The sequence below is a fragment of the Dreissena polymorpha genome, chromosome 3 (assembly GCF_020536995.1).
Source record: "Dreissena polymorpha isolate Duluth1 chromosome 3, UMN_Dpol_1.0, whole genome shotgun sequence".
NCBI classification, from domain to species: domain Eukaryota; kingdom Metazoa; phylum Mollusca; class Bivalvia; order Myida; family Dreissenidae; genus Dreissena; species Dreissena polymorpha.
In genome coordinates, this window is record NC_068357.1 from 95,773,193 (window position 1) to 95,800,697 (window position 27,505).

Here is a 27,505-nt window from a genome sequence, read left to right on the forward strand (position 1 = left end):
AAGAGGAAAACAAAAGAAACTCGCTAAAGTAAAAGTGAACCTATACATAGCTTGTCTAAAAAATGGCGGACAGTTCGTTGCTAACTAACGCGCCCGATTAATCGATCGCTGATTGGTAAATCAGTTCTTAGATAAGAACTTGATTGACAGGCGGCGTCATGTCAATTGTATGTCAGGGACATGAAACAAACACATCTGCACTATTGTATTGAGGGAAAGTGCACTTTGGACCCTTTTACGAGAGTCACATTTACAGTAGGCCCATTATATAAAAATCTTAACCTCTATTGATTTTGAGGTCACTAGGTCAAAGGTCAAGGTCACGGTGACCCGAAATAGTAAAATGGTTTCCGGATGATAACTCAAGAATGCATACGCCTAGGATCATGAAACTTCATGGGTAGATTGATCATGACTCGCAGATGTCCCCTATTGATTTTGAGGTCACTAGGTCAAAGGTCAAGGTCACGGTGACCCGAAATAGTAAAATGGTTTTCGGATGATAACTCAAGAACGCATATGCCTAGGATCATGAAACTTCACAGGTAGATTGATCATGACTCGCAGATGACCCCTATTGATTTTGAGGTCACAAGGTCAAAGGTCAAAGGTCAAGGTCACGGTGACCCGAAATAGTAAAATGATTTTCGGATGATAACTCAAGAACGCTTTTGCCTAGGATCATGACACTTCATAGGTACATTGATCGTGACTCGCAGATGACCCCTATTGATTTTCAGGTCACTTGGTCAAAGGTCAAGGTCACAGTGGCAAAAAACGTATTCACACAATGGCTGCCACTACAACGGACAGCCCATATGGGGGGGGGGGGCATGCATGTTTTACAAACAGCCCTTGTTTAATATAAAATCGAATATAATAAATAGGCTTTTAAGCATATTTAGCCATAAATCAGTTTTATTTAATAAGATAACACATTCAGCCTATTTAACAGCTTGTTAAGTAAATTTAGCAAGTTTATAAAATAGGTTCAGAAATAAGACTATTTAGCACATGATAATTTCTCGTTATACTGCCGCGCTAAATTTATAAAATGATAGTGCCTATGAAAAAACAAGAAAACCTGTTAATATTCATACTTGTTTTAAGCTCAAAGAAGTTTGTTTAACAAATTAATCGGACAATAAGTATTTAAGTGTTCCATATTTGAAGACGTATAATATGATAGACCCGAGAAGGAGCGGTGTATGAAACCCAACATTTTAGTCACACTATTTGCACACTATCCTTCCACGAATAGACCAATTAACTTTACCCGACCCGTACACTTCCAAGTATTTAAGAAATCACAAAGCAACATTGTTTTTATACCAAAAATCAGTTTTGTGGAACGAAGAACTCGGATAGATGAAATAACATATTTTGAAAGATATTTTTGGCACAAAAGCCTTCCATGAATAGATCAATTAACTTTACCCGACCCGTACACTTCCAAGTTAGTTTTTAAGAAATCACAAAGCAACGTGGTTTTTATACCCAAAATAAGTTTTCGTGGAACGAAGAACGCGGATAGTTGAAATAACATATTTTGAAAGATATAACTTAAATTGAAGTTGTTTTGGTGCAAATAGTATAACCGTATATGGATTTGATTGGCGTAAAGACCAGTTGTTGCCTGGAATTATTGAAATACTTAATGAGAAGAAAATGGAACGCAACTCCAATGAAATAAAAAAAAAAATTCCATTTACGGAATGCAAACTTATTTAAGTTAACCCGGGGGTGGGGTGGGGGGTTAACATCCTATATATGGGTATATAGGGGTGTGCCGAAAAAATGGGGTGTGTTTTTCAACTAAAATTATAGATATGGGTATGGTGTTGAGCATCTAAGTATAGATATATGTATTGAAATCAGAAATTTGCTTGTATATAAATGCATATAGATTTGAAAGTATCTGTATCAAAATGGGTAAAATAAATGTCATTCTTGTATATAAATGGGTATCAAAAAGTTAATTTCAGTAACTAGAAAGACGCAGAAACTTAACTGTTTTTATCTGTTTGTAAAATTTTGACGGACGGGATTGTGTGCATACTTTTATTTTCTGTCTAACAATGCAGTTTGCTGGTTGACGGTAAGACGGCCTCACAGATTGCTCAGGTTGGTCGATAAGCTTCGTGGTGCAGGACATCGCCTTGCCGTCTTTATCGATGCCATTGGTTTTCCCTGACGTACCGATTTGGTAGGCTATAGCTGCGTTTGAGTCGCAATCGTCGCGTCGGTGATCCCTGATTTACAGTGGAAACGGTGTCGCTAATGGAAGGGGCAGTGACTGGAGCATGTACCTCAGATGAATGCAGTTTTGACTGGTCAACATTTTCGGGACTTAATGGGAACAGTCCACAACGTCGAGCCCATGAATCGCGTTCTCAATCTTTGTGGCATCTTCCAAACATTTTCGGAAAACACCTGGAAATTGCCCTTAAGTGAAACTTCGGCCTAGCTGTTCTGTTAGCCAGAACTTCACTTGACGTTTCCAAGATGATTTCAGTTGCCCAAAGAAACCAACATCACAAAATGCTTGTATTGAAATGGGTCCACTTTCTCAATGGTATTGTAGACAAATGGGTCTGCTTTTTCATAAATCTTGTATCAATATGGGTCTACTTTATCAGAGTTCCGGTATAAAAATGGGTCACATTTCGGAAGTCTCAGTGGGACACCCCTACCCTAAAATTTGGGAAGATACCCCCCCCCCCCGGAAGTTAACCCCCAAAATGTTTCATATTTTGTACTCGTAGGGATTAAAGTTAACAATAAATAACGCTCGATTGGTCATTGTCGGCTCGGGTACTACTAGCATGTACCCCGGGTACTCTTAAGTATACTTACATGTACCCCGGGTACGGTAAATATACTTTATCGTACCAAGTCGATATTAGACTGTACCCGATTAGTATTTCCGCTCAAAATCCGATGTCGTAAAACGCGCTACCGATTATCTTAAACAAGCCTCTCTTTAAAAAAACAAACAGTATCAACAAGCTTTTGAGTATGAGTTTCGATAATATAGAGGCCATTTTACAGAAAATTTACATAAATGTGAAAATAATTAATTAAAAAAATAGCCGACAACGACCGATTTAGCGTTAAATTTCACGGGTCCGTATTATTATATTTACCGTACCCGGGGTACATATAAGTATACTTAAGAGTACCCGGGGTACATGTAAGTAGTGCCCGAGCCGGCAATGACCAATCGAGCATAAATAACTCGTCTTTTCAGTAGTTATAATTAGTAGCCTAAATTCATAAACTGGGTGAAAAAATCACGGGTCTTAAAATGGTATAATCAAATGTGAAAGTAGGGGAAAGCATATCAATAAATATTATCGAGAGCTATCAGGGTCGATTTTCATTTGAACATTTACACAATGATACAGAAGCTTTACAGTACTGTTTTCTACTAGATCTGGATGCATCTCGTGATGCCAACAATTCTATATAATAAACAAGCAATGAAAATCAATTTGTACCGTTCGTATTAATTCATTGTAATGAATGTTTTATACATTGCAATGACATCACTCCGACACGAACAAAAGGATGGACATGCGGCAGGCTACATCAACAGATTCGCGGGTATTGATTATCCGTGTTTCTAATACTGCGGCATCTGTCGCAATGCAGATAATTTTGAGCCAATCAGATTTCGTGTTACATGAAGTTGATAAATTTGCTTCTCTAATTCATGACCGACCCGCATAAAGCGAAGTAGTTCGTGTTTACTAAATTATAAGCTGATATATTCCGCATTGTCTGATACTGTGCTTTAAACTTGTTTCTTTCGCAGAGATATTTCATTGAAAGAGGGAACTTGGCTGTGAACACACATTGAACATTCGTAATTCTTCGTGTCTGAAGCAGCCGCGCATTTATACACTCAGCATCAACATCCTGAATTTCGGCCTGAATTTCCTGACATCGGTGAGAGTGTGAAATTACTGTGAAGAATATCCAAGATGGTAAGCCTTATATGTTTGTCATCAAACTAATATCGAGCGTTCTTTAGCAAAATTAAACATGTATTGTTTTTCTTTATTTTATAAATCATAACATTACCTAAGTGTTATACCAATATTATTGATAGTTGAGACTACATAATGCTGCTTCGATGAAAGCCGGCGTATCAATGATAAAGCAAAATTTGCATGTATGTAAGTAGGCTATATTTGTGCAGTTTATATCATTATCAAACAATTTACTGTGTCGGCATGTGAATTGTAAAAAGGCAACCAAGTATTTGCGCAATTTTTTTTAAACATGAAATTCCTCGGTTACTGTAGTTTAAGTTGTTATAGTTAGTGGCCCGGGGGGGGGGGGGGGGGGGGTAACTTCCTATATGTGGGTATATAGGGGTGTGCCGAAAAAATGGGGGGTGTTTTTCGACTAAAATTATAGAAGTGGGTATGGTTTTGAGCATCTAAGTATAGATATGGGTATTGAAAACAGAAATGTGCTTGTATATAAATGCATACAGATTTGTAAGTATCAGTATCAAAAATGGGTATGATAAATGTCATTCTTGTATCCCAGTGTGACCCAAATTTGACGATGTAACGGTTACATGAAGCCAGGGGTGGCGAAATCTCAAAAAACTATACTTGTCCACGGACAACCATTTAGGAAATTTAACTTGTCTGTTGCTGAACTACACTTGTCCGTTAATGTTTATATAAATTATAAACGCATGTATTCATTAATGTAAAATAATGTGGAATATATCAAAATGAGTATGATTTGATTGTTTTGTTTATAGTTGTATTTCAATGGTACATTCATTATAGCAGTATATTATAAACAATATAAAGACTTTGTCAAACTTTAATCTTGCAAAGCTAGTGTTATTTAAATCTGTGTTGAACATAAGTGCATCGTAATCTTAAAGGGATCTTTTCACGCTTTGGTAAATTGACAAAATTGAAAAAAATTGTTTCAGATTCGTAAGTTTTCGTTTTAGTTGTGATATTTGTGAGGAAACAGTAATACTGAACATTAACCATGCTCTAATATAGCCATTATATGCATCTTTTGACGATTTTAAAACCTAAAAATTATAAAGCGTTGCAACGCGAAACGATTGAATAATTTGGAGAGTTCTGTTTTTGTCGTTAAATTTTGTGAAACTACGAAGATTGCTTATATGAGGTATAAAATACGTCAAGAATGTGTACTCGGCGGAATAGCTCAGTAGGCTAAAGCGTTTTTACTTCAGGACTCTGGCAGGACTCCAGGGGTCACTGGTTCGAAACCTGCTCCGGGCAATGTTCTTTTCCTTTTTTTAATTTTTTTCTTGATTTTTTACTGGAGCTTTTATGATCCAATGTTTACATTTATCAATATAAAGCATTTAATGAATAAGTTAAAAAAATGCCAAAATCTGTGAAAAGGCCCCTTTAACAAATTAAACTAGTCTAATATGTCGACCTCATCAGACTGAGGCTCTGCATCGCTACTGGCAGCGATTTGATTATCATCAACTGGTAACCATTGAAAATCTGTTAGCCAAGTTTCTTGAAAAGTTCTGGTGCGTTTACTTAGATCATATTTTTTATCATAATCTTTCTTAGTATTTTTGGGAGGTGGACTGCTCAAAGCTTCGTGTTTCTGCTCTGTTGTTGAATATGAAAAAAAAACAAAATGTTCCATCTTTACGATTAAAGTCATCTCAAATAACAAGGTAGACCGTGTTTTGACTATCTTAGGTTGATAATTTTTATTTCCGTCTGATTGTAAATATAAAGAAACCAGTCTGTACACTGTCTAACAGTCGGGTCGAAGGTTGAAAATGAGGCATGCTCCCGGTCTCTTATAGTATAAGGGAGATTACTGCGCAGGAGCGTGCCCGTATTTTAGCTTGATTGCTCCGCAAATAGCACTGACGATGTAATCGCTTGTCAACATCCGGTTGTATCAAACTTAATTACGGCTTTAATACAATGTATTTTTTTGTATACCTGGACCCGACTTTATAAAAACTTGTTGTCCACGGACAACTTAATTGAAAAAAATCAGTTGCCCAGACAAGCAAATGTACGACTCGGGCAACTCGGACATTTGATTTCGCCACCCCTGGAAGCAATATTTAGCAAATAATGAAACAAATAATGAAATGTTTAATAACACAAAATAATACTTTTAAACTCGGCTGTATTACTTTGAAATGATTCCAAGACAATGATCATCCATTTAATCAATACAAAGAGAACATCGTTGAATTTAGGTGTCGTCGAATTTGGGTTGCGGTAGGATACAATAGTCCAACTTGTTGGCGCTCTCAAATATTGAGCTACTTTTTATATTGGTAATATTTGGAGTCCAAAGAATTTAGTCCATATAAAAAGTATCTCTAAGTTCTTTGCACGTCTTATAAATTAGACTATCTTGTACATGTATATAAATGGGTATCAAAAAGTAAATTTCAGTAGCGGGAGAGATGCAGAAACTTGACTGTTTTGATATGTTGCTTGATGGACCAAGATGATATGCACTGATGTCAAATATTAAGTGACGAAATCGTTACATAATCTTAAAGTGCTGGGAAAAGTGCAGTTACTGCATATGATTTATGAAAATTGTGTCGGCATTAGATGACTGTCAAAATAACCGACTTTACGCTACATGTGCACACGGAATTATACTCTTGTCATTCCCGGATGTCATTGTTACATCTTGGATAATCATATATGTTGTGTAGACAATTTTGATTATGTGTGGAATCAAGAAATCTTAATCAAAGGCTTTGTAAGTAAATTAAGAAAACATATTTAATTTCCTGTCATACTTGAATATAGGATTTTATTAAAAGTTGAAAACATATTGAAAATGGAGATTTCTATTACGATAGACGAATTGAAAAGCGACCAATCTGTTGTTTTAGACAGTTTAGATTATATCTCTAGCTCAACTAAGGGCACAGTTTATCAAAATTCTTGTATTGAAATGGGTCCACTTTCTCAATGGTATCGTATACAAATGGGTATGCTTTAAACAAAATCTTGTATCAAAATGGGTCTACTTTATCAGAGTTCCGGTATAAAAATGGGTTACATTTTGGAGGTCTCAGCGGGACACCCCTACCCTAAAATTTGGGAAGTTGACCCTCCGGGGTAAGTGGTCTCACTCTCTTATTGTGGACCTGTTTTTTGTACAGTAAATGCACATATTATTTGATAGTAAGTTAAAAGTAACTTCAGAAATCACTGTCACAGTGATTCATTTTGCCGTGCGTCCCGCGTCCCAGACGCACGTTTTTTCCTGGGGACGCATACTTTTCAAACATGTGCGTCTTCGGGACGCATTGTTAAAAAACTCCGATTTTCAACATCGTCAAAGTTTTACAAACCGATTTCGATTCGTGGAGATAACCGAAACACATGTCAACACCGTCTTGACTTATAGAACGGAAGTCATATCACTACATTCGGAATGTAAAACGCGTATTTCGATTGGTCGAAATATATAAATTATCCAATCAGTTACGGCGTTTTATTAATAGTTCGTTGGACGGTTACTTGACTGTCCCGGATGGTAAACATTTTACAAAGAAAATGCCACCCAAAAAAGTTCTCAAAATCGATCCGCAACAATGTAAATTAACATCTTACTTAAAAAACACCAGTTCCGCGGCCGAAGAACTCCAAAATGACACATCCAGCGTAGACATCAATGATAATATTGTTTCTAAAGAAAAATCGGAAAAGAAAAAAGATCGCAAATTTCAGTCGATGTGGCTCGGGCTATACTCTTGGCTTCGCTATGTTCCCAGTGAGAATAACGCCGATGATTACATGTTTTGTTCTGTGTGTACGGACTACAACAAGGTTAATGGTATGTCGAAATTAGCCAAATGTCAAAACTTTCAGCACTCCACTCTTTCAATGCATGTCAGTTTGTCAGAACATAAGATGTGCATTGAAGCCCCATTACATAGAGAAAACATGGCTCAGTGTCAGCTTAAAAATGAATCAAGGGAAGATAAAGCCATGAAGGTGTTGCTTAAATGCATCCACTGGATCTCGTCAGAGAATTTACCATTATCAAAATTCAAGTCTCTGATAAATCTGCTGCATGACCTTGAGGTTCCTGATGTCTTTGCTGCATTTTATGAAATTCGGCTTTAATGCATACTTTTTATTGTCTATTTTGTGTAATTGTAACATATTTGATCAATATATTACAAATAAACACATGTAAAAAATCGTATATACCCGCTTTAAGTATATGATTTGTAACGAATTTACAAAGACACAATCTGGGACCCATTGTTTTCAGATTGGACCCATTGTTTCAAAACATGCGAGTCCCAGGGACTCATTGATGTAGATTTCAAAATGAATCACTGCTGTCACGTTAGATTTTAGTATTGGCAGACTATAGTATAGAGCATAATTATAAATCAAAATGATTGCACAGTGCTCAATTCTGGTGAATTTTTTTATGCAAAGATAGGTCATTAAGTTCTTCCATCATCTAAAGACACAGGATTGGTACTGGTAGGTATGCAAAAATATAGCACACATATAATTTCCTACTAAAATTACAGAAAGCTTAAAAACTCGAGTTGCACTGACTCGTACACAGCTTTGTTTTTCAAAGTAGCTTAAATCGTGCTCGAGTGTTAAACACATCTGATTCTGGTGAAATATGAGATTGTATAAAAAATAATTGAGACCTGCTCTATTGTAGTAGACAATTGAAAATCTTAAGCACAAAGGTTGGGTTTCATTTGGGGATTTCTTTTACGCATTTGCACAAAAGAAATTATAACTATATATCCCTCAAGCGGATGTCACATTTCATTGTGAAAAAATTTATGAAAATTACAATTGTTTAGCTAGAATGCTAGCCTTTTACGAATTGCTGCTATCAAGTTCTGTAAGTATGTTTCATAGAAAAATGTGTTTAAGCGTTACAGTACATGAAATACAGAGAACGTCTGGTAAATACTGCTGTCTGACAAATATAATTTGCTAACCAGTATGAACTGATTTAATAAGATAACTTTCATATTACCTTTGCAAAAGCATAATAATTAGAATATAGAAAAAAACCTAACACTGTGATATGATGTGTATGCCCCTGGATCGAAAGATCTGCGGCATATTGTTTTTGGCCTGTCTGTCATTCATTCATTCATTCATTGTGTGTCCCAAAACTTTAACCTTGGTTAAAGTTTTGCAATAACTTTTGCATTATTGAAGATAGCAACTTGATATTTGGCATGCATTAGGAGGCATTGTGTTTCTGACAAACACATCTCTTGTTTTTGGTGAAAATAACAATACACAGATTTATCCTGACTGCCCTACCAACTATCATGTCCAGTTGTCAATGGTTGAATTAACATGTTTTTAAGCCCCTTTTTGAACTGAGAACTTCTGAACATTAATATTGTAAGTGAGCTCAAGGCATCATTTATGCTGCTCAAAATGCATGTATTTTGCCCTATTAATTATGCCAATAAAATGCCCATCTGAATGAAAAAACAACAACATTATTAGTCATAATTTTTGGAAAATAAATTAATTTATTAAGTGGGAGCATTTCGTAAAGAATACTGTCCCATATTATCAAATGAAGATTAAGCATACCGGTAATATAATTTTGCAATATTACACAATTAATATTTTTGTTACAAAGTAGAACATGAACTTTTTTTACAAGTAATCCATCTTGGGCATAAATTAAAATTCTTGTCTAAATTCTCAAGTCAAAATTAACACTGTTTGAAATATACAATAAACATGGCATGTTATAAGCAAAATGAAGAATGGTGTTTTCTCCATAAACCTTTAGTGATCATTTAATGTTAACGAGATGTGAATGAGTAGGTGTTAAGGTTCTTGCACACTATATCTGATGTGAAATTTAAGTTAATGGGTAACAAGCAATTCAGCATGTCTCATGTTTGTCTGACAGAATAAGATTGACCGATAAATGCAGGATTCCCTAAGTTGTCCTGGTGTGTCTGACAAGCAGTTTGGAGGTTTAAAGCCAGCAATTATTCGTTGCATGAAAGCTTTTTGTATTAACCCATTTATGCCTAGTGGACTCTTCCATCCTTCTAAATTGGTTCAATTTATTTATAAAATTAGGGATGTCTAGTATATTTATTTCTATATTTAGAATATTTCTGACAGAAATTCCTTTAAACAAACAGCGCTGACCCAGATGAGACGACACATGATGCGGCGTCTCATCTGGGTCTGCGCTGTTTGCAAAGGCCTTTTTTCTAGACGCTAGGCATAAATGGTTTAATACTGGTTTTAAATATTTTTGTATAGTCTTTGTGCTCATGAAACAACAATATTAGAAATTATGAGTTTATTGTTTGAAACTCTGTCCAGTATTTTCAAAGTTACGTACTTCATATATTTTTGTTATTTTTATGTATAAGTATTTAACATAAGTACGGTTTCCTGAGAACTTCAATACTTTTTAGTTTTATCAGTAAAATGTGTGCTGTATCAGTAATTGAGTAAAGAAGAAATAACAAGTTCTTGTCTTTTCAGGCTGACCAATTAACTGAAGAACAGATTGCAGGTAATTACATTTCTATTATGGTTAATGAACGATTTAGCATGGTGTCACTCAAATGGTTAAGTTATGTTTTGCTTAATTTTAAAAAATATAACATTTTGCCACTCAAATGGTAAAGTTATCAAGTTTTACAAAACCTTCGTCAAACGGGCGTATCTTGTGACAGTTTGGCACTCTTGTTATACTTGAGAATACTGAAGCCAAAAATCATAAATGTATCATAGAAATGCACTTGAAAACATACAATATTTTTATGCCCCCGAAGGTGGGCATATAGTGATCGCCCTGATGTCACACTTTTGCGTTAAGGTTTCGAAAAATGCTCATAACTTCTATGTCACTTCAGATGCAACCTTCATTATCATATTTGGTATGCATGTTTATATGGACAAGGCCTTTCAATACGCACACAAATTTTGACCCCCTTGACCTTGAAATAAGGGTCCGCGTTTAGGTTTCGAAATCTGCGTTTTGGTTTCCAAAAAGCGTTTTTGGGGGGCATATGTCTTCTGATGAAGACAGTCACAGCTCTTGTTTTCTTTTAAAAACTTCAAAATGTTACATTACACTACACTTTACACTGTTATTCCAAATTAAGTTTTAAAAATCCTACATACATGTAGGTGCAGAGTGTGAAAGTAATAGTGTTTCTATAAACTTTAAAATACGTTAAGTTCTGTTAAAGGGGCCTTTTCACAGATTTTGGCATTTTTTTAAGTTTGTCGTTAAATGCTTTATATTGATAAATGTAAACATTGGATCTAAAAAGCTCCAGTAAAACATCAAGAGTAAAATTTTAAATAGAAAAAAAAGTAGCCCGCAGCAGGGCTCAAACCAGTGACCAGGGTTTTTTTACCTTATATAACAGACGCCGAATATCGGCGTCTTCCCCCACCAAACTAGGCTGGTTTTTTCCCCTTTCAAGTTTCAGAACCAAAAATTCCCCCTGATTTTTTTTTTTTTTTTTTTTTCAATAGAAGATGTGTCTCATGATTATAATATCTCAATTCTATTTCAATTTAATCTTGCCAAACGTAATAAATTATGAAAAAAACAATGAATATAGTGCAAACATGTACAAATGTATTGTAATAATGAGAGAGTTAGTAAACAAATCCCCCAAAAAGGGAAACGCCGCGATAATTCCCACGCGCACAATTTCTCCCCAAAGTGGAAAATCCCGCGCAAAATTTCCTCCACATAAGGGCTAAAGGCCCCTTCCCCCACAACCCAAAAAAAAACGTGGTGACCTCCGGAGTCTTGAAGTAAAAACCAATTAGACCGCTCGGCCATCCTGCCAACTATGTATGAAAGACGTTTTTTTATAGTTAATGTAAGCAATATTTGTTGTTTCACAAAATCAAACGACAACAACAGAACTCTCCAAATTTTTCAATTGTTTCGCATTGCAACGCTTTATAATTTTCAGGTTTTTAAATACTCAAAAGATGCATATAATGGCTATATTAAATCATGGTAATTGTTCAGTATAACTGTTTCTTCACAAATATAACTAAAACGAAAACTTGCGAATCTAAAACAACTTTTTTCAATTTTGTCAGTTTACTAAAACGTACAAAGATCCCTTTAACTAAAAGAGTTTCTGGAGTCAACGTTTCAGAATACAAGAAGATCAAGTTTGGCATAATGCTCAATGCTCAATATGAAATACTATAGATCAGGGATATCAATAGATTTAGGAGTCAAAGGACTTAATACAATGCTATGCAAACTACACTAATTGTATGATATAAACTGTATTTAATAGTTAGCTCTTGGTCACATTTGTATCAAGATGATGCAAACCCGATCAATTATTGAAGTCAATAGTAAGAAAATTTCAAAATGCTTGCATCAAAATGACTGTTATTACTTTGTGGTATAAAATAATGATTGCTTAATGAACCCAAGTAAAATAATGATGCATTCTTAGCAACTATGGTTATGTTTTGTGTATAGAAACTCGGTAAGGCTTAGTGAAAATTGCTCATAACTAAGTACACAAGTTAATTTTTTTCACAAATTAAACTATACCAGAAATGCTCCCTGGTTCACATGTTAAAAAAGTTTTTTTTTTATAGAAATGTAAAGATAACTTAATAAAAAAAATCACAAACATTTGTAATGTTACAGAATTCAAGGAGGCTTTCAGCTTGTTCGACAAAGATGGCGATGGCACTATCACCACAAAGGAATTGGGAACAGTCATGAGGTCTTTAGGTCAAAATCCGACGGAGGCAGAACTTCAAGACATGATCAACGAAGTTGATGCTGATGGTTGGTATTTGTTGAGAAACGCATTAGCCAATATTTATTGCCCCCCCCCCCCCCCCGGCCTTGGAAGACGAGGGGGAATCTTGTTTTGCTGGATGTTGGTCGGTCTGTCTGGTGTGGGTAGACCAGTTCATTTACAAACAATAACTAGTGAACAGATTGACTTATTAGCTTGATACTTCCCATGTGCATTGACCTTTGCCAGTAGATGACCCCTATTGACATTGGGGTCACTAGGTCAATGTTGCTGTCGCACTTAAAGAGTGAAAATTGTCTCTGACAGACTTCCTAAAACTCAACAGCCTTCAGTCAGACATTTGGTCTGACTGGTCAGAATTTTCTGTCAGACCTTAGATTATTCTGTCAGACCAAAGAACATACGTGAAATTTCAAACAAAACTGAGAAAAATGTAAATAATTAGAAATACGTAAATATTGCTTTATCAATTTATTTTTTATCATACAACTTTGAGTAACAAAGTAAAGTAACAAAGTTGGTTAACATCCACTTCATCATTATTCAATTCACAAATAAAATCACTATCTGTATCGTATCTATTTTAAAGCTTAATATCATATTCACTGTCGTCTTGTTCCCAGTCTTCTTCATCGTTCTGCGAGTGTCCAGGCTCGGGCTCCTTGGGGCAAATGCTCTGGAAAGAAAAGATAACATCATTTTATTCTTAATCACATTGTTTTGAGTAACAAAGTTGTTTGTTTAAATTCATGGTTTGCCTGTCTTCCAAGACTCAATAAATTTACAAGAGGGGGCGCTTATCCTCGCATTATTTTCACTATTTCATGGGCGTCAAATACAACCCATTTTGGATTTTCAGGCTTTGAGACATTTAAAAACTTCCACATTATTGATATTAACTTAGTTACTACAAATTTACTTAATTCAAAAGAAGGAAAATGAAAACAAAATTGCTGGTTATAAATCCCCATTAACCTCCGTGAGTGTTCCTCAATATCGTTGATAACTGTTAGCTGTTGCTTAGTTTAACTTTCACTTTTGTTTAAACTAAAAGTCGACCGAATGATGGTCAAATGTACCGATCCCGGTTAAAAAGCATGCATTTATTTACTTGTCGATAATATGCAGGAAACCAAATGTATTTCAAGAACATTCTTCTCAGAATACGGACAGATTATTTCCGATGTTTTTACAAGAAGACTTTGGACCAATCAACAGCGGGTTAACTGACGGTGAATACACTTGAATTTCACAAAATCTCGTATTTCACCAAATCGTCAAAGTGGGTATTTCGCTGATGTTCTATAAATACTTTTAATTTCTTTGGAAAACCTAAAAATATTTGTGTTGGACATTTTGGGAAGAAGAGTTAAGAATTTTGATCGGCCCTTGACTGTTTGTGTTGGACATGTCCGTAGGTCCCACGGAGTTTCTGGAAGTCAGCTCTGATCCATAACTTGTGAAAGGAGGGAACAATTGGCTTGATACTTCCCTTGTGCATTGGCATTGGGCAGTAGATGGCCCCTATGAAAATTGGGGTCACTAGGTCAATGCAACTGTCACACAAGTGTGAAATCATCTCCAATCAATAACTCGTTGACTGATTCACCATTAGGCTTGATTCTTCCCTTGTGCATTGGCCTTGGACAGTAAATGACCCATATTGAAATTGGGGTCACTAGGTCGTCACTGTCACACTAAGTATGACATTGTTTCCGATCAATAACTTGTCAACTGATTCACCTATAGGCTTGATACTACCCATGTACATTGGCCTTGGACAGTAGATGACCCCTATTGACAGGGATCATATTTTTTTCGGTTTTGTCAGTCCAAGACTTATATTAGGGGTCATAAAAGACCGATTGAAAATCCCAAACAGTCGGTCCGATTCTGTTTGCTAAAATTCCCATGTCATGAAATCGATTACACAGTGCACATGCTAACACACCCTAATGCCATTCTTATCTCGATTAGGTGTGATAAGCCCAGGGCTTTTTTTAAGCGGACGCCCGCTTGCCCGTGCCGGGTTAAAATCGTCGCGGGCAAGTGATTTTCCAAAGTAGATAGTCCGCCGGGCAAGTCCGTTTCGTATTAGCATAATTGCAGTATTTCTTCGACTTTTCCCCTTGTATCTATTTATTTTCTTTGGGTCAATATATTTTTTATCAAGTACAAGTAAAACGAGATTTGATTGGTCGCTTGCGTTGTATAAGCCAATCTAAACGCTCAAAACAAGTTCACTCGGCAGACGTTTCAACATGGCGGACGGTAGCGTCCAGTCGATCTTTTCTATTTTTAATAAAACTAACTCGAAACACTCAAAGGAACAAACCAAAACAACCGTAAAAGAAAGATAGAGAAAATATGAAAATGAATCACGAAAGCGTAACTTTCAAACATCGTGGCTTGAAGAAATTCCATATTAACAAGCAAGATAAAATGTGTTGGTAGTAACTGTGCTATTCCAATTTTCTTGTATAAAACCACTCAAACTGAAACAATTTCAGAACAGTTACTAGAACTGGAAGAAGAAGCGTATACTAGTGATAGTGATGTCTATGAACATGTATATAATAACTGTGAAAAGGATTGTTCACAGTTTGAAAATCATGTTGAATATGCAGACCGTTTCAAACTTGCTAAGAATGCATATGAAGAGTTTCTCACTATTTTAAACTGTGAATAACTTGTATGTTACATAATATTCAAAGTTTAAAATAGTGAGAAACTCTTCATCAACGATATCAACATGATTTTCAAACTCTGAACAATCATTTTCACACTACTATTTTAAGCCTTCCCCCTTTTAATCTTTGCCATAACTTGTATAGATACATGTATAGTGACAAGTATACCGTTTTAAAATTTTAATAGTAATAAACTCTTCATATGTATTGTATTCAATAGTGACTATTCAATGAAATAAAACTGTCCAGATTTTATTTTGTTGACAACTTTATTTTATAAATACGATTAGTATTTTATACTTGATACATTGCATATAGCTGAAATTAAATCTAGCATAATAATGCATGTGAATCAATGCTTTAAAGATGAAATGACAATAAAAAATTGACTTCAAAATAGGGCAACCAGTTTTTAATGAGGGCAAGTAGATGTTTAAAGTAACTTGCCCCCCGGGCAAGTGAGTGTCAATTTCTTACGTTAACCCCTGAAATTTGCTGCAGTAAATCTAAACCGGTCAGCAACGGATTTTTTGCACGTCAGACCAAGAATCAAAAACGTGTGAACAGCGGATTAAAGACGTGTCCGAAATTAATGAGAGTGGTCAAAAAAATTTCAAACTGAAAAAAACGCAAAACAATTTAAGAGACTTAAGGCCTGAGATGTACATATCGATCGATTATCGGTGTCATTGTGTGTCTATTGAAAGTTATCATTGATATAGCGGTTTCTCTTTTTTGTCTGCTAAGGTGACTGCACGCACTGGTTTAATTATAATCGGTCTTCAATGTTAATTAACATGCATGTGATACAAAACAATATGTTGCGATTGTAATGTATTATTATCACTGTAAACTGTAATCAATTTAATAATATCTGAGATAGAAGTAAACAACGATTCTAATGCGGCACCTGAAAACTTTCATATACCGGTAAACAAAGAAGAAAATCGTCTATGGGTTATTCTGCAATAATTATGGGTGGACCTTATACACTGGAAGCACGCGCTGTAACTAATCAAAACATGCCTATACATTTTCCACCAGCATAATAATCCGGTAATATAATTATGAAAGACGCGTATCTGATCGACAGAACAGCTGAAAGTTATTTTTTGGGGCGGAACTTCACATAAAATAGTACACAAGAAAAATAATATACATTGTATAAATCTTTTGTAAAAAACGTGTTAGAATCGAAATAATTTGTGTACTTTATAGTTTGTCGTTGAATAACCCATGACTGGAAAATTTGATGCGTGGTTTCAAATCACTCGTGCTTCACACTCGTGATTTAATTCCTACGCATCTAACTATCGGCTTTGGGTTGACAGAAAACTATGACGTACACAAATTATTTCTTATTTATTTGGTTTTGTTACTGTCAATAGCCAACCTACGCATACATTTGTGTTGTTCAGTGCATGTTTATAAGCTATTATCGAGTCGACAACGCTTTAAAACATCAGTATAGACTTACACAGATTAATAATATTGACAACGATAAAAAAGTCTAATAAAACAGCACACGAAACAAAAATGAAAATAGCAAATGAAAAAAACAATTGAGAAAACTCGTATGTTCCGCTTAAAAAAAATGCCTAAGGGAACTTTACTTGAACATTTTTTATACCACCTTCATGAATGGCATTTTAAAGTTATTTGTCATGATTTTGGATATAAATTTTCAGATACTTTTTCCCCATTTATATCCAGACCGATTGATGTTGCAGGAAAATATGATCCCTGCCTATTGATATTTTGGTCACTAGGTCAAGGTCACTGTCACAACAAGTGTGAAAAAAGTTTCCGATCAATAACTTGTCATCAAATTGACTGATTGGCTTTATACTTCACATGCATTTTCTTTGGCCAGTAGATGACCCCTTAATATAATGCTATCATGGATGAAAGCTGCCAAGGTCATTTTTCCAAATCACGTAAATCCGTTGTGAACATTTTAGGGGCGGTGAGAGGAGGGGTTAGGCAAACTATATATGCAGCGATTTTTCACTTTCCCAATATAATTCAAGGAAAAAACTACAAATTTCCCGATGCTGTCCAAAAATAATCCCAATTGAAGGTTTCTAAAAAAAAAAAAATGCAACATTTAGTTAGATTCTTTATGCAGCTCTATGGCTTGAACCTAAGTAAATATAAAATTGACAACTTGGCACCATTTGGACCATTTTTGGTGTCACTTTTATTCTCCTGAACTCTACATTCTTACAATAGTTATGTTCCTTCGAGTCTCAGCCTCTCAGGTGAGCGCCTGTTTTTCTACCAAGTGAATTTTTTCCCAGAAAAGCAAAATTTAAAACCTTATTAAATATGAGTCCATTTTTTTTCGGAATGTATTTTTCATTTAGCAAACTGAGTTTTTACCGATTTCAACTTATTATAACTTGAAAGAAATACTTAAAGACTTGTATTTTTGATTAAATGTGTAAACAAAAAACACAGTCTGCATACATTGTATATAAAGATTCTTCCCTTCGCAGTCATAAAACAAACAAGTTTAGGAAAGCCTTGCAGATGAGACCTGGATAAAACACTTGTCTACCCAATATGTGGCCTAAATATTCACCTTTATGTCCAGTTTTTATACCCCCACAACAAAGTTCAGGAGGGTATGTAAGATGAGCTTGTCTGTCGGTCGGTATTAAGTGTCCGCTCTCTAATTCAAGTTGTTTTCATCAGATCTTCACCAAACTTGGGCAGATGTTGTATCTAGATGATGTCTAGGTCAAGTTCGAATATGGGTCATGCCGGGTCAAAAACTAGGTCATGGGGTCGCTTAGTGCGTTTTAAATATTAAGCATAGTGTCCGCTGTTTTTTTGTGAAGACAACATGCAAAATATTCTGTATCAATGCGGCATGTGGGGGTATTCGTCACATTTGTGACATAGCTCTTTTTTTTTCCTTCTTTGAGAATATCGTCCCTTTCCCCAAGATGCATTTTTCCCCTCTTACAGAAATTTACCCCCAAAAAATGATACCTAATTTTTTTTAATTTTTTTACAAGTTAACCTGATCCAGTGTAGAAAAAAAGAAAAATTGAATAATTGAATTGTCTGTTGCCTTGAATTTGTTTTAAAAACAGTAAAAATTTGATTATAAAAATACTTTTCATATTTTTTCCCCCAAATCAAGCGTTTCAATCGATTTTTTTCCCTCAAAAAAAGCTATGCCCTTTCCACAAAATCAGATTAAAAAATCCTGATGTCGTGCACAAGAGCAAAGTTGCTATTCGAAGCAACCATCAAGGTCAAATGTTAAAATACTCCTTTACCGGTAATTAAAAATAGGGCTGTACACTTTACAACTTGACCATCATAATTAAAGGATTTGGCTTGGCATGAATATTTTACTTTAATAAGATGGTGTGTCATGAACAACTATCATTGGGTTACGGTAGCTGTGGTCGTTCATAAATAATAAATAACAATAGCATTATTAGCAAAATATTCATGCTCTGCTGTTGGAGTTGATCATTTATAAGGATTAAACAAATTGATTTGCACAAATGTACAATTACATCGATTATATAGCTGCCTTGTAAAGTGCCCTCGAAAGGCACTTTCCCAGTAAAGGAAAAATTTCAAAATTCCCTATTGCCATTTCAAAAACTAACCTAAGAAAGGAAAATAGCATAAATTTTCTTTAAAAAGGGCTTTATCTGCAATTGAACAAATAAAATGAGCAATCAGACTGAACGTTTCATCAAAAGGGCATGTACACACATTTTTATATGGGTTTATGCATTTGAATTTACTCAAACTTGTTATGTTGACAGACTTGTGTTCAATCATAATTAATTTTTTCTGAATTAACACAATTCTACTGTTTGATCTCAAAATTGGGTCTTGAAATGTTGAAATGTGTAATATTTAATGGGGAAAAAAGACAAGAACATAATCTATCTTTCTTCGTGTTCATTAATTTCAGGAAATGGTACAATAGATTTCCCTGAGTTTTTGACAATGATGGCACGAAAAATGAAGGACACTGATTCAGAAGAGGAAATTCGTGAAGCATTCCGTGTGTTCGACAAAGATGGCAACGGTTTTATCAGTGCAGCAGAGTTGCGCCATGTGATGACCAACCTTGGTGAAAAGCTTACAGATGAAGAAGTAGATGAAATGATTCGAGAAGCAGACATTGATGGCGATGGTCAAGTAAACTATGAAGGTAAAGTGTTGGAATATTTTAATGTCCAGATCCAAGTGAACATTAAGTAGTCAATAGGGTGTTATGTTTTGTTTTTGGCGTCTAAACAAAAAAACATCATGCTTCATGTATACAAGACAATACGTATGAGTTTATTGATTATTGAGACATTTAAATTCACTTACCGTAAAAACCCAGTCATAAGTCTGCCCGCTCATAAGTCGGGGGGTAAAAAAATGATACGAAAATCGGAGATTTTGAATATGTCCAAGTCATAAGTCGAGTCAGAAATTTCCATCCACGAATTTCATAAACAGACGCCATTTTAAATGTACGGGAAGTTTTTATTCTATACATAGACCATGACGTCATTATAGCCCTGTGCGATGTAGACATAGTGGGCACGTGTTTTATGTACTTTGTGTAATATAATCAATACAATTTATATTAAGGAAATCGAAAATAATAGATAAAAAATATAGACAAGCAAACCATTATGAACCACATAAGAACAAAATCAACAACATAGGAAACCAAGAAGCATATAAATGTACATTGTACAAAAACAACATACGAAACCACAAACTTCTATCACGCGTATTTTAAAGGCATTGTCATACGCATGGCGTTTGCGTTTCCAGGCATGTTCACAAATCAAATGTGTTAGTCAAATTAATAAATTATTATTATAGAGTTTGCACTAAATTGTCCACGCTAGCCATAATCCACAAACTTTTAATCCGATGACACACTGTGATCACTGTAATCAAATCTTTGAACTTTTAATCTGAGTATCAAAACAATTGATTACTTCCTCTGTAAAACACGTTTTTATTACAATGATTGACATAACCAATAGACCGCTAACTCCACCTTTGTTCTACATAACAGTTAAAAAGGCAGAGCTATGCATTTGCTCAAACATACTTGGACGATTACCAGTGAATAACAAACTCGCGATTGAATAAACATGTCGCTTCACAAATTAAAGGAATCTTATTTTATCGGCTAGAAGGGTGATGCTTTATGGCTTCTTGACAGGAAGCGGCTTTCCTTTGAAGACGTCAAACTGTCAATTCACACAGGTTGCCAATTATCGCTTGAATTTAAAAATGACCTGATCTTTTGTTGACGCATTCAGTTATAAAAAACACCTGCTAACATGAAACTTTGGATTAAATTATGAAAATATAAACAATGGAAATGTTGCAAACTGTGGTTATATTAATTGGAAAGTATCAGTTAAAAGATGACATTTCATGTGTCCTAAATCACCAAGTTTTTTTTTATACAACAACAACAACAACAATTGCGGCAGGGATCAATTTTTCGTCGAATTTCATTAATTTTTTTCATGGTTGACCTCATAAGTCGAAACCGTAATTTTAATCAAATTTTGGAGGTAAAAAATCTCTACTTATGACTGCGTTTTTACGGTAAATTCTCTACTAGTTAATTGAAATTTTTCTCAAACTAAGTCAGCTTAATGCATTTTTTTTTTTAAATAAACAATTCCACATGGCACTAAATTATCTTTCTACATATTTCAAACAAAAGTATCATGGTAAAAACACCTATGATGAACACAAAAAGAAGTCCTTGTGCTGACAATAACACAGTAACATATTGTTCTTGTTTCAATAACAAAATCTTTTATTAAACAGGGTTCGACACTAAGGCACTTCCGACAGACATTGTCTAGTAAGATCAGTGGTCGGGCTAGTAAAACTGCGGGCTAGCTTGTCTGACTGGTCGTACATAAAAAATCTATACTTATTCATAGAACTATTACTAACTGCTGTGAAAACCCTTTTCCTTAATGTGTACATTTACTCTCGTATATTATTTACTAAGAACAAAACTAGCGTATATAAATAAACGCAGAGCATTCACATTAATGATGATTCATCGCTATTTTTAGACGCGAAGGAGAGCTTCCCGCAGGAATTGCTTGTTTCCATTGGTCAAGATGTCATGAATATTTATGATTCTCTGCAGTGTCATGAAACTTTACTGCATGTTTTTACGACTTCTATCGAAAAATCGGTATCGTCAATGTAAACATTTTTGCGTAGCAGACAAGATACTGTAATTTAGAGAATGGCTTTGTTCAAGTTCAGATTTTCGTCCGACAAATCAGTTAATAAAGAAGAATCTGACGGTTAAACTGACAGGAAACGTAAATATGAAGAAAAATGAAAACGTCAGTTTTATCCTATGGAAAATAGAGTCAGTTCCCATGGTGTGAATTTGACGAAGAAAATAAAAGTTTTTTTTTTATTGATTTATTATATGCATCAAATAGAGTCAGTTCCCATGGCATGAATTTGACGAAGAAAATAAAAAAAAGTTTTATTTTATTGATTTATTATATGCATCAAAATAACTTTCTCATGTTCACTGATTATTTACTGATAAATCCTGATTAAACAGTTACGTGACACAATTGTGTTTATTTGTATTTATGGTCTAGTAAACGTCAGATTGGGGATAGTACATTTTAAGAGGAGCTGGTCCGATGGTCTTGCAATTTGTTGTAAAATAAGTTAATGTCGAACCCTGTTAAAAAAATTTTTTATCAAAATAATTTTTAGATACTTGCTGAGTGTTTCACACAAAAACCCAGACCAAAATTAAATTGTTCATTTAATACAAAAGAAAATAAGTTGACTCAAATGTTAACAGACTAGCTGAATTTAGTACACTATTCGTGTATATTTTCAAGTGCAAATTACCCCGGTATTCTTAATGTATAATTTTCTAGTGCTGTTTTAAAGTTTGCATAGTGTATACAAAATTTAACTTTCAACAATGTATTGATGGATTACTTCCTAAGTTCCTAGTAGTTTTTGTCAACTTTAGAGGGGAAAATAATGTATCACTATAATCCATCATTTTTATGTCCCCCAGTCTATACTGGGGGACATATTGTTTCTGCCCTGTCTGTTTGTTGGTTTGTTTGCGTCAAACTTTAACATTTGCCACAACTTTTGCAATATTGAAGATACATACATGTACAACTACATATTTTGCATGCATGTGTATCTCATGGAGCTGCACATTTTAAGTGGTTAAAGGTCAAGGTCAAATGTCAAATACATGTATATGGGGGGACATAGTGTTTCACAAACACATCTTGTTTTTAAGGGTTTTTTGTTGTTGCCAATTGTATCTTCTGTTTTTCAGAATTCGTAACCATGATGACCTCCAAGTAACTTCCCCATCATTTTTCCTGTTTCTGTGTGGTACAAAAAAGGCCCTGGGCTGACCGTGAACATGTTCTCCTGTGAAAAGCGCTCTACCTACAGCAAGATAAAGAGGAATAATGCACTTTGAGAAGAAATGCAGGAGCATTTTTGCAGTTACAAGTCCTTGTGTTGTAACGTGAACATCTTTTTTTGTGCAAGTAAACAATACCTTTTTCTCGATTTTGTACTTGATCTTTGACTTGCAACTTAATACTTTATTGAGAGATATTCAAAGAGGAGGACTACATGTGTGACGTCTGTGCATTTTATGTTATGGAGAATGAACGGATTTTAATGATGCTCATATAATATGTTTATGTTTTGTGATAATTATATTGTATTAATTATTTGTACAATTAGCATTCCACTTCGTCCTCAATTATTGAGAAGACATTGATTAAGCATAACCTAACATGTATCATTTAGATTAATTTTTGCAATATGTTAACAAAAAAAGTATTTTGACAATTATAAGTTATAATTTTAGTATATTGATGTAACGTTTACACCACATAACGGTAATTTCGTTTCAAGAAATACTAACTTTGACTGGGATAATTGATAGCGCTTTGAGGGAATGTTTTGAACTTACTTTCATTAATGTCGAACGTATTAATAAATTAAAAACCTTCGTATTGGAAACCAACTGTTAACTCCTGTGCACCATAATGTTTTCACTAAGAATGAGAATATCGAACATGATCGTACATTGGATTGTATAAATAGTACACCATATTTTTGTTGCAGTCTGTTGTGTTTGTAGAGTGTACCAATGCATCATTACCTCCATTCTCCAGTGTGCCGTCTGCTTGATGTTCCGTTCACACTGTACAGTCATATTTTAACATAAGCTTCTTGCATGTAGCAAACATAACACCATTACAACATTGTGTTGGAATCCTTGCATTGTTTACAAAATCATCTGTTCATCGACATTTTCTATTTCCTGTCAATTTTTTTATTGTTCTGGATGTATAAATTTGCTTTGATAAAAGATCTGGTAAACTTCATCTGGTAAAGTTCTTCTTTTTGGCATTTCGGTATAGCCAGGGCTGTGTTACCCCGTGACCTAGTTTTTGACCTGGCATAGCTCATGTTCGATCTTTGCCTAGAGATCATCTATATAAAACTTCTGACCAAGTTTGGTGAAGATCAGAAGTAAACTACTTCAATTAGAGAGCGGACACCATGCGCTCTGTTTAAAATGCACTAAGTGACCCTGTGACCTAGTTTTTGACCCAGCAAGACCCATGTTCGAACTTGGCCTTAAGATCATCTCGATAAAACTTCTGACCAAATTTGGTGAAGATCGGATGAAAACTACCTAAATTAGAGAGCGGACAACATGCTGAATGTTAAAAACGCACTCAGTGACCTAGTTTTTGACCCGGCATGACCCATATTCGAACTTATACATATCTAGATACAACTTCTGTGTTATGACATCTTGGACATGCGACATGACATCTTAGTAATATGATATGACAACTAAGACATGTGATGTGACGACTTAGTCATGTTATGACATCTTGGACATATGATAACTTAGTCATGTGTTATGACATCTTAGTCATGTTATATGACAACTTAGTCATGTGATTTGACAACTTAGACATGTGATATGGCGACTTAGTCATGTTATGGTATCATTGACATATGATAACTTAGTCATGTGTTATGACATCTTAGTCAGGTTATATGACAACTTAGACATGCGATAATATGACATCTTAAGTCATACCACATGATATGACAACTTAGACATGATATGACAACTTAGACATGTGTTATAACAACTTAGACCTGTGTTATGACATCTTGGACATGTGACCTGACATCTTAGTCATATGATATCATATGATAACTTAGTCATGTGTTATGACATCTTATTCATATGGTATCCTCCAATTACCTTGAGTCGAGCATGACCCAATGTCGATCACTTTGTTTACATTAAGAACGCGACTCTCGTGGTGACGTCACGCGCGCTCAGAGTATTTTGTTTAACTAACATTACTACGCTTGAAAATAATTACAGACACGACACATGTAAGGAAAAACCCAAACTAATTGTATTTTAAAATCTTACTTAAAATAGTCACAATTTATGACCGTTTCTTGCATTGTTTCGGTACTCTTCATTAAACTTGCACATAAATTGCAGACCACTGCCCTAGTTTAAACACAAAAAAATCATGTATTTGATTTATTATGCCCCCCTTCGAAGAAGAGGGGGTATATTGCTTTGCTCATGTCGGTCGGTCGGTCCGTCCACCAGATGGTTGTCATACGGTAACTCAAGAACGCTTGGGCCTAGGATCATGAAACTTCATAGGTACATTGATCATGACTCGCAGATGACCCCTATTGATTTTGAGGTCACTAGGTCAAAGGTCACGGTGACCAGAAATACTAAAATGGTTTTTGAATGATAACTCAAGAACGCATATGCCTAGGATCATGAAACTTCATGGGTAGATTGATCATGACTTGCAGATGACCCCTATTGATTTTGAGGTCAAAGGTCAAGGTCACGGTGACCCGAAGTAGTAAAATGGTTTCCGAATGATAACTCAAGAACGCATACGCCTAGGATCATGAAACTTCATGGGTAGATTGATCATGACTGGCAGATGACCCCTATTGATTTTGAGGTCACTAGGTCAAAGGTCAAGGTCATGGTGACCCGAAATAGTAAAATGGTTTCCGGATGATAACTCAAGAACGCATACGCCTAGGATCATGAAACTTTATGGGTAGATTGATCATGACTGGCAGATGACCCCTATTGATTTTGAGGTCACTAGGTCAAAGGTCACGGTGACCCGAAATAGTAAAATGGTTTTCGAATGATAACTCAAGAACGCATACGCCTAGGATCATGAAACTTCATGGGTAGATTGATCATGACTTGCAGATGACCCATATTGATTTTGAGGTCACTAGGTCAAAGGTCAAGGTCACGGTGACCCGAAATAGTAAAATGGTTTCTGGATGATAACTCAAGAACGCATACGCCTAGGATCATGAAACTTCATGGGTAGATTGATCATGACTGGCAGATGACCCCTATTGATTTTGAGGTCACTAGGTCAAAGGTCAATGTCACGGTGACCCGAAATAGTAAAATGGTTTTCGAATGATAACTCGAGAACGCATACGCCTAGGATCATGAAACTTCATAGGTAGATTGATCATGACTTGCAGATCACCCCTATTGATTTTGAGGTCACAAGGTCAAGGTCACGGTGACCCAAAATAGTAAAATGATTTTCGGATGATAACTCAAGAACGCTTTGGCCTAGGATCATGACACTTCATAGGTACATAGATCGTGACTCACAGATGACCCCTATTGATTTTCAGGTCACTAGGTAAAAGGTCACAGTGACAAAAATCGTATTCACACAATGGCTGCCACTACAACGGACAGCCCATATGGGGGGGCATGCATGTTTTACAAACAGCCCTTGTTTGAATCAAATTCTTAAAAAATTTCAAGATTCCCAGAAAATGTTGCACGGAACAATCTGTAAACGCACATCGCGAAAATAGGTCACATGACCATTTACACACTTTCAGTGGGTAAACCTTGTCCCGATTCGGTGATGATTTTATCAAATCTTTTAATAGTAACATATATATGCCAACATTTGATTTAAACAAATTGCGAACGTTATTTCGTTTTGAACTCTTGAGCACTTTTTCGTGTCAATGTTGCTCAAAAGAAGACCGACCGATACAACAGAAACTTGTTAAATGGTAAATAGAAGATATAAAAAAAGTTGAGTTAATCTGTCAGTTTCTCTAAATTTTTCAGTGAATCGACTTTTCGAAGTTTTGTTGACCTCCTGCCTATTACTCTCGCTTTTCGGATGTGACCTCTCGACTCAAGGTAAACAACGCGTATAATGTATGTCATTTGCGGGTGTGTATGGACCTATCGGCTTTGCGTGGTTAAACACGCTGTAAATAAACAATTTTGACATTGGTTGAACGGGAATGAAATAAATCTTTGAAGGTACATCGTTTATTGCTGATTGTTTGAATTAATTCAGAAATTATTTTAGTTGTTTCCTTAACTGCTCGACTCAAGGTAATTGGAGGATATGTAACTTAGTCATGTGATATGACATATTAGCCATGTGTTATGACATGACTAAGATGTCATAACACATGGCTAAGATGTCATATCACAGTTCGATAAGTATTTTCTTGTAGTTTATGTTGGCAAGTAGCCGTTTGTGGTCATTTTACGTCACGAGGCAACCTATCTCAACAAAATAGTACAAAGTCGACGAAAATCACCCGCCATTTAGGCATTTAATCGCTGAAAATGTTGATGAAGGTGATTTTTCTGTGTCAAGAGATACCTACCTTGTTTATATATATTATATCAGGAAAAAAAAACAGATTTTTTTTCTTGTCAATATCATAAAAAAAATGTTGTGTTATGACAAATTGATAGTGTTAAAGTGACATGGCCACGCGCCCAACACCTGTTACAGTGTGGGACGAACTAAAATGAGGAAAATTAATATATCTTTTCTGAACTACATAAAAGCATAAAAAAACAATGCAA

At 35.2% G+C, this 27,505-nt stretch overlaps 1 protein-coding gene and 1 long non-coding RNA gene across 2 annotated transcripts; both read left to right on the forward strand.

Annotated features, from left to right (window-relative positions):
• On the forward strand, nucleotides 1–27,335 carry LOC127875406 (uncharacterized). The gene is made up of 2 exons (XR_008047395.1): nucleotides 1–588; nucleotides 26,152–27,335. It is a non-coding gene; the product is annotated as an uncharacterized LOC127875406 (long non-coding RNA).
• LOC127875405 (calmodulin) lies at nucleotides 3,730–23,933 on the forward strand. The gene is made up of 5 exons (XM_052420466.1): nucleotides 3,730–3,989; nucleotides 10,539–10,569; nucleotides 12,700–12,843; nucleotides 19,454–19,696; nucleotides 22,862–23,933. The coding sequence occupies exons 1-5, from the start codon at nucleotides 3,987–3,989 to the stop codon at nucleotides 22,888–22,890; spliced, it is 450 nt and encodes a 149-aa protein (XP_052276426.1). The 5' UTR covers nucleotides 3,730–3,986; the 3' UTR covers nucleotides 22,891–23,933.
• Nucleotides 27,336–27,505: the final 170 nt, after the last annotated feature.